This window comes from Pteropus vampyrus, unplaced genomic scaffold (genome assembly GCF_000151845.1).
Source record: "Pteropus vampyrus isolate Shadow unplaced genomic scaffold, Pvam_2.0 Scaffold496, whole genome shotgun sequence".
In the NCBI taxonomy this organism is placed as follows: Eukaryota; Metazoa; Chordata; class Mammalia; order Chiroptera; family Pteropodidae; genus Pteropus; species Pteropus vampyrus.
The window spans coordinates 473428-488917 of NW_011889277.1; the positions used below are offsets into that span (position 1 = coordinate 473428).

General features: G+C 36.2%; 2 protein-coding genes and 1 pseudogene across 2 annotated transcripts; all 3 read left to right on the forward strand.

Annotated features, from left to right (window-relative positions):
* Positions 1 to 3454: 3454 nt before the first annotated feature.
* On the forward strand, positions 3455 to 4392 carry LOC105307434 (olfactory receptor 7G3-like). Its single transcript, XM_011382947.1, is given in 2 exon segments — positions 3455 to 3587; positions 3590 to 4392. Coding segments are annotated over 2 exon segments (915 nt in total). The 5' UTR covers positions 3455 to 3475.
* Positions 4393 to 7256: 2864 nt separating this feature from the next.
* LOC111732827 lies at positions 7257 to 7375 on the forward strand (annotated as a pseudogene).
* A 4988-nt stretch (positions 7376 to 12363) lies between these two features.
* Positions 12364 to 13326, forward strand: LOC105307442 (olfactory receptor 7G2-like). The gene has a single exon (XM_011382954.2). It carries the CDS (start codon positions 12388 to 12390, stop codon positions 13324 to 13326), a length of 939 nt encoding a protein of 312 aa, XP_011381256.1. The 5' UTR covers positions 12364 to 12387.
* Positions 13327 to 15490: the final 2164 nt, after the last annotated feature.

The following is a 15490-nucleotide window of genomic DNA, read 5'->3' on the forward strand; positions in this document are numbered from 1 at the left end:
ACCACAAGAACATACCAAGTTCCATATAGTGGTTCCTTTGAGGAAGGAAAAGTGACTAAAGATGTAGAAAAATAAATATGTATTATTTTATTTCTTAAAATTATCTAATGCAAATATGGCAGCCTATTTTAATTTAATAGTGCCTAGTGGCAGATACCCAGAACTTTATTGTTTATTCTGTACTTTTGTGTACTTGAAATGTTTTATAAAAAGTTTTATTTTAAACTTATTTAAATTTTGTCATATTGTAGATATCTTGTTAGACATATTACTTTTCTCTTTTGAGATTTTGTTATTTATGTTGATACATTTTGGTTTAATTTATTCATTTTAATTGCTATATGCATTATCATATCCATTAAAATAAATATTAATTATCGATGTTTGTTTTGGTTGTTGACTCCTCCAATTTCTCTATAAGTAAGATCCCCAGAAAGAGATATAGCACATCCATTCTCTCCTGAAATTTATGGTTGCCATGCTAAAGATGTTGTTTCTTTCTCCTCTCCTCCTTCATCTTGCTCCATCCATCACTTCCCTTCTATAATGAACCATGCCAGGTGGTTCGGTTGTGTCCAAGGCAGAAATAAATCTCAATGAGAAATATTTAGTGTGTCTCATATACTAAACATTGTGCTTTGTGATTTTGTCTTCTCATTACTCATCCTTGTAACATTTTTGATAAGATTTTATGAGGATTCCTGTTTTCCAAAAGAGGAGACTGAGGCTTCTCACACAGTGGGAAAAAAAATTGCTTTGTTTGCAAAGCGAGTGCTGAAGCCAGAATTAAACCCAGGTGTGTCTGAGTCAAAATCATGGTTTATGTTATGACTGCTCGTTTTCATGACTCCAAGCTGAGGGTCCATATTTTCTCACTGGCGAAGCAAAGTTTTCTTAGGGACATCAGTTCTAAACATTAACATGCTAATGAGTTTTCACATAACAGACACTTTTACACACTTTTTCTAAAATAATGGTTCATAAGAGTATTTGGCAGCTCTATCGATGCACCCACGACGTAACCAATTCCCTCCTGCCTGTTGTGCATGATCCATGACTATATCCTCAGGACCTCACCATAACACAGGAAACAGGAGTATCCTTGAGTTGATCCTGATCCATTAACCAAGGTTTCCTTCAGAAGAAAATGACCAAAGCTGTGTGACCCAGATTTTGACAGGGCATAACAGACATAGATAATCTGAACTTCCAGCATTTCTTTTCCTAAAATTATCTGTTTATTATACACAGAGATAGAAGTGCCAAAAAAATAAAAAATAAAAGCAATAGGGAATCAAAAAACTGCTGAGTAGCAAGGGATTCATTATTTTAATCATGTATCATAAAAAGAGGGAACGAAGGAAGTGACAGACCTCAATGGGCTATCTTGGAAGAGATAAAAGAAAAGAAAAAAAATAGATTTTAGAAGTAATTACCGATTAGTGGAGATAATTATGACTACTGTTGGTTTTAAATTTGAAATTTTACATAGTCTCTCTACTGTTTTTCATGTAAGAACGTGGCTGGCAGTTACACAGAAGATTGTGCATGTGTTTATTTTATACATTGCTGCATGTGCATGTGTGGGTGTGTATTTGTTGTCTCTGCTGGAGAAGGTAAGTACTTTGTAGAAGTAAAGTCTAATTTTCATTCAATTGTCTTCATTTCAATCAATTGTCATTCAATGATCAGGTGCTAGGCTCCCATTCGTATTGATTAAAGTCCCACAACTAGAAGAGCATTTGAGATATCAGATATACCTTCCTCGATCTCCTTTTTTCCTCTTAAGGCTAACTTGACAATTCTCTCCTTCTTCCTACTACTATAACAACATTCCTGTCAAGCAGCCTGGACATTTGTGTTGGTAGATTTTATCTTTCTCATCCTAGGATTCTGCTTTGAACACACTAACCAATTGTTTCCTTCCTTCCTTCCTTCCTTCCTTCCTTCCTTCCTTCCTTCCTTCCTTCCTTCCTTCCTTCCTTCCTCCTTCCTTCCTTCCTTCCTCCCTTTTTTATTTTTTTATTTTTTTATTTTAGTCTTTTCAAAATACCATGCATTTCCCCCTTCCTCTAGTTTTTCTCTTTTGGGGAAAAAAATCCAGAGATGTGCAATGTATCACCTTATGAAAATGTTTTAATGTTTTATTATTGTAAAAAAAGAGAATCTTATTGACATAATAACCATCAGTTTAAGGTTTCAAATACCATATTCTAATCTTCATTTCAGGTTCTAGAGTGGTCCTATTTTATTGCTGATGCCTGCTGGATGCTACCTATGAAGTCAGAGATTAGAAGTGAAAATACTTGCAACTCTTTGGGTAGAAATTTTCAAAAGGCAAGTGATAGAATCTGATTGGCTCTTCAGGATATCTAAACCTGTACTACTCAGAGTGTGCATTACTTGGTGATATGAGTTCAGCTCCAAAGTTTGAAATCCCTTCACCACCTCTCACTGGAATGTCAAATTTTTGTATTCATAATTTCATTTCACTTGACCTTTATTTTTATATGAGGTCATGGGTAAACAAAAGGATGATAAAGCACCTGACTCATAGGTCATTAGAGAGAATAAAATTAGTATAATAAGTACTGAGAACCAGGCCTGGCAGTAGAATGCTATAAGTGATAGTGGTAGTGGGAGCAGTTTATAATAATTATTATATTTATTTGCATAATCCATGCTAATACTATTATTAATTACAAAAATTATAGCAAGAGTATTGTGATAAGAACCCAATGATGAAATTCTGAAATGAAAATGGGGAATTGAGTAGACAGGTTTTGATGACCCATTGAAAATGAAGAGGCTTAACTGAGTCATGGACTTGACCTCCCAGCCAGCTCACTCTGCAGAGCATTGATGAATGAGGCCACCATTTTCCTCATTAATTATGCTGGGTCTGCTCCAACCTGTGGACAAGTTGATTTTCCATGCCTGCAATGAGCTGTTGTCCTCAACATAAAACCCAGATCAGTGACAGTGACAGTTGGAAATTTGTTAAAAAGGATAATTTTCAGCCCCACGCTCAATTTTCTTTATCTCATAATCTGAGTGTGAGACCAGCAATATGGGTTTTAACCAACCCTCCAGTTGCTTCTGATGCAAATACGATTTGAGAAACTCTGCTCTAAAACTCAGAATTAATATGCTTGGCTTTACTTTTCCTGCTTGCTAATTTAAAGCTTTGAGAATTCTCAAGGAAAAAGCCATGTCTTGTTTCCTATTTTGTTCCTATTAGTTGGTCCAATGTGGGAAGAGAGTAAATAAGATTTGGATAATCGTGTAATGTAGGAGAGAGGAGGAGAGAAAAACAAAAGAGGTTGAGGAAGGGAGAGAGGCAGAAAGAAAAAGGAAAGATTAGTAATAGTTACTTCAATTCACAATATAGATGTCGGGGTTTTCTAAAATAAGGATCCCTGTATATCTGTTATGTCCTATCACCTGTGTCTTTCTCATCAGACTCATCAACACCATGGAATCAGAAAACCAATCAAGTACAGCAGAATTCCTTCTCCTGGGTCTTTCAGAGGACCCAGAACTGCAGCCCCTCCTCTTTGGTCTATTCCTGACCATGTACCTCGTCACCTGCTTGGGAACTTGCTCATCATCCTGGCCGTCAGTTCAGACTCCCACCTGCACATTCCCATGTACTTCTTCCTCTCCCATCTGTCCTTCACTGACATCTGTTTCAGCACCACCACTGTCCTCAAGATGCTTGTGAACATCCAAAGACAGAGCAAATCTATCAGTTACACAGGCTGCCTCACCCAAGTTGGCTTTGTCTGGTTTTTTGCAGGTTTGGAAAACTTTCTCCTTGCAGCAATGGCTTACGACCGTTATGTAGCCATCTGCTATCCACTCAGGTACATGGTCATCATGACCCTCCATCTCTGTAGTCTTCTTATTCTACTCTCTCTGATCATTAGCACTGCAGATGCTCTACTCCATAGTCTCCTGTTGCTGCGACTGTCCTTCTGCATAGACCTGGAAATCCCCCATTTTTTCTGTGACCTTGCTGAGATCATCAAGCTGGCTTGTTCTGATTCCCTCATCAATAACATCCTGGCGTATTTAATGAGTAGCATATTGGGTGGTGTTCCTCTTTTTGCAATTATTTTTTCTTACATTCAAATTGTCTCCTCCATTCTGCAAATGCCATCATCTGGGGGAAAGTATAAAGCCTTTTCTACCTGTGGGTCTCATCTCTCAGTTGTTTGTTTATTCTACGGCACAGCTTTTGGAGTGTACATTAATTCTGCAGTTAACCACTCTTCCAAAAAGGCTGCGATAGCCTCAGTGATGTATACTGTGGTTCCCCCGATGTTGAACCCCTTTATCTACAGCCTGAGGAACAGAGACATTAAGAGAGCCTTGAGGAAATTTATCTGAAGAACATCCTTTTTTTTTGGTTATTGTGTCATCTGCCTTGGGCATGGATTTTTAAATGAGTCAAATTATAGAAATACTGCGTGAGTCAGAATGATGTCTCATTTGTCCTTAACCAAGTTCTTTCACCATAATAACTAAAGGTTATTCAACTTAGGTTTGAAAATTGACTCGGGTCTTCTCTAACACTGGGATTTTTCATAATTTATGTGAACTTTCTGTAGCTGATTTTTCAGTCAGGTTTTATTAAAGCAGAACCTAAATAAGGGATTCTTTGTATATTGAGTTTGAGGGAAATGTTCTTAGGCGAATGTTAGCAACAGAAGGAGGATAGAGTTTTGGAAGAAACTAATCATTATAGTCAGAGGACTAGCCTCTGCCTCGATTTCAGGTGCTCTCACCACACACACACACACACACACACACACACACACACACACACATGACTATGTGCAGAGATGGATATGTTAACTAGCTTTACCATAGGAATAATTTTATCTTGTATGTATATCAAATCATCATGTTGTACACTTGTACACCTTAAATAGGTAGATAAAGATAGAGCTAGAGATAGAGATAGGTATATTTTAAGAGGTAATTAGAAAAGCATATTCTCTTGGTCTCTCAGGGTGAGGCAATCAGCCATCATGAATTTGGAAAGGTAAAGAATCTGTCAAATTAAGGCCTTGTTTCCTCTACCAACTATCCTGATACTGTTATATAGCAAAGACTTCACACTCAACAATGCAAATTCCCTGCTAAGAAATTCGTATTGATTTAATACTTTGAGTACTACAAACTAAAGATTTTTGAAGAATTCGAGTCTAATTTTATTGAATGGCACCATCTTTTTTCTGCAGTGTCATAATGTCATAAGTAAATTGTTCAATGCTTGTGTCCTGAATAAAATCTTCAATTATGTGTGTGTGTGTGTTTCATTGGTTCTACTTTTTACTGAACTCCTGAACTATACATTTTGATTACCATAGGGGTTCAGAATGAGTCACCCCAAGATGAGCCACTCTGGAATGCAGATTATTTCAAGCTGAAAACAATCAAGGCCCAGAAACCTCAGAAAGAATCTTGGGCCTTCTCCCTTATGACTATCAAAGAAAATTTAACAAAGTAAACTTAAAGATCTAATTGGCTTTAATTAAGCAATTTACCCCAAACAGCAACTGGAAGGGCATTCCCAGGAGCTATACAAAATGGAAGATTTTTATAGGAAGAAGGGAGGGGCAAAGGAGCTATTAGCAAAGGGAAAGACAGGATTATACTTGGTCCAGGACAGCTTTTCTTTGGGAGAGGAGAGGGAGAATGTTTTTTATTATACAGATTGCCTCTTCTTTCTATGGAGGATGGAGAAGGCCCACAGTGACAGATTACTTTATTGGTGCTTGACCAGAAAAATTCCAGACTCATTGATTAAGAATATGTTTCTGGAAGAGGTTGAAACTACAATTAGATGAGGATTAAATGTAGATTTGTTATCATAAGCTTTTAGCACTAGTGACATCATTTTGGGCCTGCAGATTTTTTTCTTTAACAGTTTCCCCCTTTTGCTCATACTCCCAATTTAATTGAGAGATGTGATAAAAAATTAAAATGATAGAGTCACTCTCAGTGACTTCCCTGGAACTCTCTTGATCTTTGACATGGCATGACATTTTTGCTTAATCCGTGACATTCACAGATCACGATTCCAGGTGCATGATCTAGAAGCTGGTCACTCTTTTGTCCCTTCCTTGACATCCCATCTTTGGAAGATCATTTGCTTGGCAATTAGCAGTAGTGAACATGCATTTAAAGCTTTTGAGAGAATACAATGCCTGGGAGATTATTGTGGTAACTATAAACAAGATAATTCCCAATGTTTGCAGGGCACTTTGGAGCCATAGTCTCCAAGACCCAAACCAATAATAAAAAAAAAAAAAACCCTATGAAGGGGTCATCCTCTTAAGCCACTGGTTTTATGTAATTGATTTTATGTAACTTCTCTAGAATCCTTGATCCAGGTACAGCAGGTGGTGTTGGCCACAGCCCAGACACCACCTTGCTTAGCTGAAGATAATCAAGGGCTATTCTACCAGCAAGAACAACTGTGGTCAGAGAGTCTAAGAACTTTTTCTGGGGAGCTGATGCCTTAGCAACAAAACTGCAATGTCTCCGGGTGTGGAGGAAAGGTCTCTGATCATGTTCTCATTGGTATCTATTCCTAACCGGGAAATATGTCTGTGCCAAAGTCCACAAACCCTGACTCATGAAAAGCTTCTTGGTAGGTTCTTTATAGAACAGTTAGAACACAGTTAGATCATGTAAGAAGCACTGCCCAGCTGTGCACCAGCATTCTAGGCATTCATGGGCCCAAGGAAAATGATAATCACTACAGAAAAGGACAAATCCTGTTGGCACAATTGTCCATTCAAGCCATGTGTCAGTTAGGTTTTCTTCTAGCCTATAATAAAAACTTGTTTTATTCCAGACAAGAAAAAACTAAAGGAGTTCATCACCACCACATCAGTATAAGAAATGTTGCAGGGACTTCTTTAAAAAGAAGATGAAGAAAAGAGAAAAATATGAATAATAAAATAGCAATAACTACATACCTATCAATAATAAAGTAATATCAGTTACTTTAAATGTAAATGGATTAAATGCTCGAGTCATAAGTTATTCATTTAGGGTAGCTAAATGAATAAGAAAACAAGACCCATACATATGCTGCCTATAGAGTCACACTTCAGATTGAAAGACACAGACTGAAAGTAAAGGGATAAAAAAAGACATTTCATGCAAATATAAACAAAAATACCTGGGGTAGCAATACTTATATCAGACAAAAGAGACTTTAAAACAGGGACTATACTGTCTACAGCCATGCTACCCTGAACAAGCCCGATCCCCTCTGATCTTGGAAGCTAAGCAGGATTGGGCCTAGTTAGTACTTGGATGAGAGATCAGCTAGGAAGACCAGGTGCTGTAGGCATAAAAAATAAAAAATCAAGGATTGTAACCTGACGAGGTGCTTGCGATCTGTGAGGTCAACCAAGGGTTGCCTCGCCTAAAAAAACAAAAAACAAAACACACACACACACACACACACACACACACACACACACACACACACACAAACCCAGGGACTATACCAAGAGGCAAGGAAGAACCCAGCAAATCCACTTCTGAGCATCTATCCGAACAAATCCCAAACACTAATTTGAAAAGACATATGCATTCTTACATTTATTACAGCATTATCTACAAAAGTCAAGATATGGAAGCAACCTAAGTGCCTATCAACAGACAAATGGATAAAGAAGATGTACATATGTAGAATGAAATAACACTCATCCATAAAAATGAGTGAAGTATTTTCATTTGTAACAACATAGATGTACTTAGAAGGTATTATGCTAAATAAGTCAGACAGAGAAAGACAAATACCATATGATTTCACTTATATGTGGAATCTAAAAAACAGACTGCCAGTTATAAAAACAGTCATGGGGATGTGGGATACAGCATAGGGAATATAGTCAATAATGTAATAACTATGGTGTCAAATGGGTGCTGGGCTTATCAGGGTGATCACTTCATAAGTTATATAAATGTCTAACCACTATGATATACACCTGAAACTAGTCTAATACTATACTCCTATAATTTCAATTTCAAATTATAGTATTAGTATAATTTAAATTAAATAATTTAAATATTTTTTATTTTATTATTTAAATATTTTTAAATAATTTAAAAATTATTAGAATTAAAAAAAAAACTTGTTATAAGATTTAGCATTTACCCCTTGGCAATTTCCTGAGAAATGCAGATAATGGTGCTATCTTTGCAGGCCAATGCCAAAGTAAAGGAAAGAAAGAAAGCGTTTTGTGTTTAGCTAAGGTAGGAAGTCTTGATCCATGAAATCTACTAGATTATTTACAAAACTGTTCACTACTGTCTTTCAGTGACATTGTATTTTGTTTTTCAAAAATTAAAAATGAAGAACCATAATTCACTCCAAAGCCTCCAATGTGAAGAAAAATATACTTTGGATCTATTGTATGAAAATTGTAAAAGGTGGTTATAATAGTTTTAAAAAAGAACATGAATTCTGTCTATATTGTTCATAGTCACAATTGATTACAGAGAATATATCAGATTCTGCTGTGTAAAATATGGAGAATAGAAATTAAGAAGCAGGAAACATTCAATGACTCTAAAATTGAAATACACCCAAGTGTTTGAATTTTACAATGCCTTAAGTATATCTATAAATGAATTATTTATACCGAATACACTTAAAATTGGAATCATTATTTCTGATGTCATTAGTTTGATGGAAATGCTTTTGTTTGTAACTTAAAAAGAAAAAAAGCCTGGAAGTCATTAGAAAAGACTCCATCTACATGTGCATATAGTATATAAAATGGAGGCAAGCATGAACAAGTAGAGAAACCTGGATAGTGTACACCTGGCCCAAGAGGGTCAGGGATTAGACTCTCCTATTGTCTCGGTCTATAAAGATTTCCACTACCCAGGGATCAGAAGAACTCTAAAAATGTCTGTCGAATGAAGAGCTTTGGATATTGATCCCTAGGGATATAGCAACTGTAAAGAGTCAGCCTGTGACAACCTTACTCACAGCCCTTGCCTAGTTAGGAGGCAGTGTGCCTGAGCCTCCTCCCAGACATGGTCCTTCTTGACCAGGAGCCCATTGCCACACTTGGGCTCCCTGCCGTTCCTGTGGACAGCTCTTCTATCTTAAATATTCAGGTGTCATGCCTACCATCATTCCACACTGATGCCAGCCAGGTAATTAAACTTCCTTAGTTAATGCTTTGGAAATGAGGGCAGGTGTTTTGCTACAATATCATCCACAGAAGCAAGGAGAAGAGTACATGCATAAAATATTCAGAACCAAGTGTCCCAGAGACTCCTCCCTAACTGCCTTCTTGTTGACAAATTCTCACGTATATTTATACCGATGATCACCTAGTTCTCACTCAGCTGGTCTCCTAATCTCTCTCTCTCTCTAAAAAAAAAAAAAAAAAAAAAAATGGCCGAACCCATTTTTCTCATGAGCAGAAATCTGCTCCTTCTCAAACATAATGACTGTTACAAAACTTTCTGACATTTACCTGAATTCATGTGGCAATTGTGGGGAAGGAGTTTGGTCAGCTTTTCCTTTTATTTCCATTCCTGGTTCTTGATACATTGTTGTGCAGAAGAGTGAGACAGGAGATTCAGCTGGCTGCCTTCCTAGTATGCTTCTTTCTCTTTAGAAAATTAAGAAATATTTTATATAAGAACAGAAGAGATTATATAATAAAAATATATGACTACCTTTAGCTCATTCCAGAATTAACAAATATTGACATTCTGCTATGTCAGCTTCTGTTCCTTTTCATAAAGTGAAAAATAATATATGTGCAGAAGGCTACTCTTTTCATCACACTCCTTTCCTGTTCTTCCCTTCTCAGAGACAATACCATCTTGAATGTGATGGTATCCCCACGCAGCACTTTGTATTGTGTGTGTCTCCATGAACATATATAAGGTAAAGGCATTAACCATAACACTATCAGGGAATGGAGAAATAGGTTGTGACATAATATAGTGTAATATTCTCTGGTAATTAAAATTCATGTGTCAGGACTAAATATTTCAACATAATCAAAAAATAAATTACATAAGAATGCCAATTGTACTGTCTGTTTCCTTTTACATAAAGCTTTTAAATGCAAAATAATGCAATTGTTTATGGAATTATAATACTTATAATGAAAATTGCAGGAAAATAACATATTTGAAGTTCATATAGTGGTTCCCCAGGGAAAGAAAAAGAATCAAGATTGTGCAAATACATGATGTGGTGGCTTCGCATATACCTGTATTATTTGTTGCAATAAAAACACCTAGAATAAGGACAGTGAAGTATATGAATTTGTTACTGCTGGCCAGTGAGAAGTCCAGCCCATCATTGTCATCTTTGTATTTTTTTTCACCTAAGTAATCCAGAATATTACCAGAGAGATTTTAATATATATTTTAAATTTTTTTATGCTGTAGACTTTTAGTTATCCAAAATTTTAATAGCTTTTTATTATTTGTATTGACTCATATGATTCATTTTATTATTTAATGCATTTGAATTACTATATATTTCATCATATGTCCATGTCAAATAAATAGTAAGTTATTAATATTCCCTTTCATTCTTTTTCACGTGAGAAAAGTTCTCAGCTAAAGTTTCGGCTTATAAAGTCATTCCTGAAATTTGCACTTATTATGCTAGGCATACACTCTCTTCCTATTGTCTTTCCTCAACTTATCCACCCCTTTGCTTTGTTTCCGAGCAAGGAAATATTCCAGATGCCATTGCTCATGGACAAAAAAACACAAACAAGAAATGTCAGCACAAGAGTCTCACATACTGAGTGCTGAGCTGGCTGTTTTCTATTCATTACTCATCGCTGCAACGTCCCCATAAAGTTATTATACTATTATACTATTATACTATTATAATGAGGGTACTGAGGCTTCTCATACAGTTGAACAACTTTTCCCAATCACAAAGCAAATGCTGATTTGGATCATACTTAGAGTGTTTGGGTCTAAGTAATACATCAAATGATAAAGTCTGTCATAACTAATTCTATCTCCTCCAGGAGAGAGAGGAACACTGATTTACAAAGGCAATTTTTAAGAATCCTGATTATCTTTTAAATATGGTATAAATCTGCATTGTCTTGTAAGTCTCTGTCTTCAAGGACCAAAACTTGTTGCTATTTTTATCTGTTTTCTTTCCAACTTCGGGTTTCATTCTTTCTCTCATTTAGCTGTTTTGTTTTTTTTTTTTTTAATGGTATACCACTTATCACCTTAGGAGAAAAAAAGTCCCCTTGGGATGAAATAGAGAATGTCATCTTCACAGTTGTCCAGTTTCTCTGGGAATGAAGCTCTAATCCAGATGAGTAGTGTTTCCATGGAGAAAGCTTATGAGCTTCAAGTTTATAGACATTTTAAAATCTATGCTCCGGTATAGAGTGTATACCTGAGTGGATGCCATGACCTGCTACACATTACTTTATGGATAGAGATGGACATATCTTGTAGGTAAGGGGAAAGATTTAGAGCATTGTTCAAAATAAATATATTAAATTTTTTAAGGGAGACTATGAAATCTGAGTGATGGTTTAGGAATGCTAATTCCATACTATCCAAAGGCACTAACAAGTTGGTCAAATAGCCAACTCAGCAGTCAGTTAACATGTACTCAGACCTTGTCTTTTCTACCCACCGTATACCATGTGTTCATAACATACTGTCACTTTATCTAAGCGTTCTAGTGGGTAAATGGGTGATAATATGATCTAAGTCATCTGTAATTTAACAAACTCTTCCGATGATTCTGAGCATGCCAAAGTTTGGGAACCAAACTCTACAGAGAGACTGAGTAACTTCATTCTCATCTTTCTGTTTGTTTGAAGGCAAGAAATATTTCTGTAGGAAATATAATGTCATGTCTTATTCATTTTTGGTCTTAGAACTTGGCATAATATGTAAAACAGACTTGGTGATCAATAAAAATTTGGGCCAAAAATTTGGGAAACAGAGGTGTAGGAGATTGTGATGGAGGGGGAAGTTAACAGAGGAAAAGATTTGAATATTCACATGGGCTCATAATATACAAAGATTATTTTTATTTTATTAAATGTATTGGGGTGACATTGGTTAATAAAATTACATAGGTTTCAAGTGTATAATTCTACAATACAACATCTGCATATTGCACTGTGTTCACCACCCAAAATCATCTCATAGGTTATTGGTCCTCACCCCAGAGTTCGTTAGTAAGTAGGGAATGGTACCAAGAATTTCCATTTCTAACAATTCCCCAGCTGATTCTGCTGCAGCTCATTTAAGGACAACTTTTAAATTCGATTTAATTTTGTCTTATTTTATTTTCATCTCATCTTGTCTATCAGATTCATCAACAACATGGAACCCAGAAACAAAACAGATGTTTCAGAATTCTTTCTCTTGGGATTGACCAATAATTCAGAACAGCAGTCCCTCCTCTTCTGCTTGTTCCTCTCCATTTACTTTGTCACCATTTTTGGAAACCTGCTCATCATCCTGGCTGTCATCTCTGACTCCCACCTTCACATGCCCATGTACTTCTTTCTCTCCAATCTGTCCTTTACTGATATCTTTTTAAGCACAACCACAATCCCAAAGATGTTGGTGAATATCCAAGCACAGAATCAGCGCATCAGTTATATAGGTTGCCTCACCCAGATCTGCTTTGTCCTGGTGTTTGTTGGTTTGGAAAATTTTCTCCTTGCAGCCATGGCCTATGACCGCTATGTGGCCATTTGTCATCCCCTGAGGTATACAGTTATTATGAACCCCCGACTCTGTGGCCTGCTGATTGGAGTCTCACTGTTCACTAGCATTGGGAATGCCCTGCTCCATAGCCTGATGGTGTTTCGGCTGTCCTTGTGCAAGGATGTGAAAATCCCCAACTTCTTCTGTGAATTTTCTCAGGTCATCAAGCTGGCCTGTTCTGATACTCTCATCAATAACATCTTGGCATATTTTACGGCTAGCTTGTTTGCTGGTATTCCTCTCTCCGGAATTATTTTCTCTTATACTCAAATTGTCTCTTCTGTTTTGAGAATGTCATCAGCTGGTGGAAAGTATAAAGCTTTTTCCACCTGTGGGTCTCATCTCTCAGTTGTTTTCTTGTTCTATGGGACAGCTATTGGAGTGTATATTAGTTCTGAAGTTACTGACTCTTCTAGACTGACTTCAGTGGCTTCGTTGATGTACACTGTGATTCCTCAAATGATAAACCCTTTTATCTACAGCCTGAGGAACAAGGACATGAAGGGAGCCTTGAGGAATCTTATCGGCAGAATACCTCCTTTTCTGTGATTGTGTTATCTACTTTGAGCTTGGGTTTTTAGAATAAATAAAAGTGTTAGAAATTGTAGGAGGTCCAGAATGCCTGATTCTTCTGTCATCAATTTTTTCTAAAATGACTAGATAATATAATGACCAAATACATTTTAACTTGGTGTTGAAACATGACTTTTATTTTCTGTAGCTCCATGTTGTTTGACAAATGACATCAATTTGTAACTCAGTCTCTTTACTCAGATTCCATATAAGAAGAACCTGAGGTAGTGATTAAAATTTTAGTAACATTTTTATAAATAACTCTCAAAAGAGGGAAAGGTGTAGAAGTCAGACAGTAACAACAACAACAAAAAAATCGAAGCACAGCTATGGTCACTTCTAGAGACCAGCTTTCACCTTCTCTCACAGTAGACCCATGTCAGTTGAAACCCCAAATTAGAATCACAGTGAAGCAAGAGAGCTCATCTTTCATGCCCCAATTTAGTAATTTTTGAGACCAGTCACTGGTAAACCATATCTCTTTGAGGCAACATTAGCATCTACTGTACTCAATTTTATTATCTATAAAATTAGTATAATTATATTATTTCAGTGGTTTGAGATGACTGTGAGGTATATGAACTTCAATGAGGAAGACTTCAGTTCTAATAAGAAAAAAATCCTATTTCTAATATGGTCAAACAATAAAGAGAGTTGTCTCTCATTACTAGGACTTCAGAGGTATGGACTTCAAGAACAGGAGAGCAGAGATTTTCATTCTTCTATTTGGTGACTTAATTGTAGGATGGTTCTTCTCAGGTTCACAAGGTGGTGGCAATAAATACAGGTGTTATACTTGGACATGACATGATGCCCAGATGCATGATGCCTGGAGACATAAAATTGTCCTTACCTGGGTCAGATGATAACAGGCTTTTTGATGGGGTCAACTAGAGGACATCTGTAGTGGGTTCAGTGATGAACCTCATCACTTACGATATACCAAATACCATATGTTCACTCATATGTGAAATCTAGAATTAGGATGTCCACATCCTAATTCCCTTAATTTGTGATCACTAACTTATATTATAAAAAGATGAATATTACATATTTGGAAAAAGCACCTTTGCATAGGATGCACTTATCTGGCATATCCAATAAGGCGTTAATATATGAAATATATAAGAAAATTATACAACACTAAAAAGACAAACAATTGAATTTTTAAAATGAGCAGAGGACTTGAATAAACATTTCTCCAAAGGGCATATACAGAAGGCCAACAGACATATGAAAATATGCTCATTGTCATTAATCATCAGAGAAATGCAATTTAAAACCATGAGATAACATCTCACACCTGTTAAAACAGCCATCATCAATAAGTCAACATAACAAGTGCTGGTGATGATGTGGAGGATAAAACCCTTGTGCACTGTTCGTGGATTGCAAATTAGTGCAACCATTATGGAAAAAAGTATGGATATTCCTTAAAAATTTAAAAATGGAGCTGCCATATAATCTAGCAATTCCACTACTGGTTATTTATCAGAAGAAAATAAACACATTAATTCAAAAAGATATATAGCTTTCTGTTTATTCTGGTATTATTTATAATAGCCAAGATATGGGTGTCCATCGATAGATGAATGAAAAAAAAAGATGCGGTATATGTATAATAAAATATTATTCAGCAATAAATAATATTTGCAACAACATAGATAAACCTAGAGGGTATTATGCTTAGTGAATAAGTCAGACAAAGACAAATACCACATGTTCATTTACATGTGGAATCTAGAAAATCAAAACAAATGAATAAACAAAGCAAAGCAGAAGCAGATCCATAGATTTAGAGAACATGCTGATGGTTGCCAAAGGGGTAGAGGAAAATAAAAATAAATAAAAATTAAGTACAGAAATGATAAACACACATTACGAAATACATTTTACTTTCTTTACTATTATGTCCAGTTAAGTAAGCTAGAGAGAGGGGGAAATAAGAAAAAAAAATAAGGTTTTTTACATGATTTAACCTCTTATATTAAAAGAGAAGAAGGAAGGAAGGAAGGAAGGAAGGAAGGAAGGAAGGAAGGAAGGAAGGAGAAGAAGAAGGGAGGAAGAGAGGAGGGGAAGGCAGAGAGAGAGAGAGAGACAGAGAGACAGAGAGACAGAGAGAAAGAATAAAGAGAAGGAA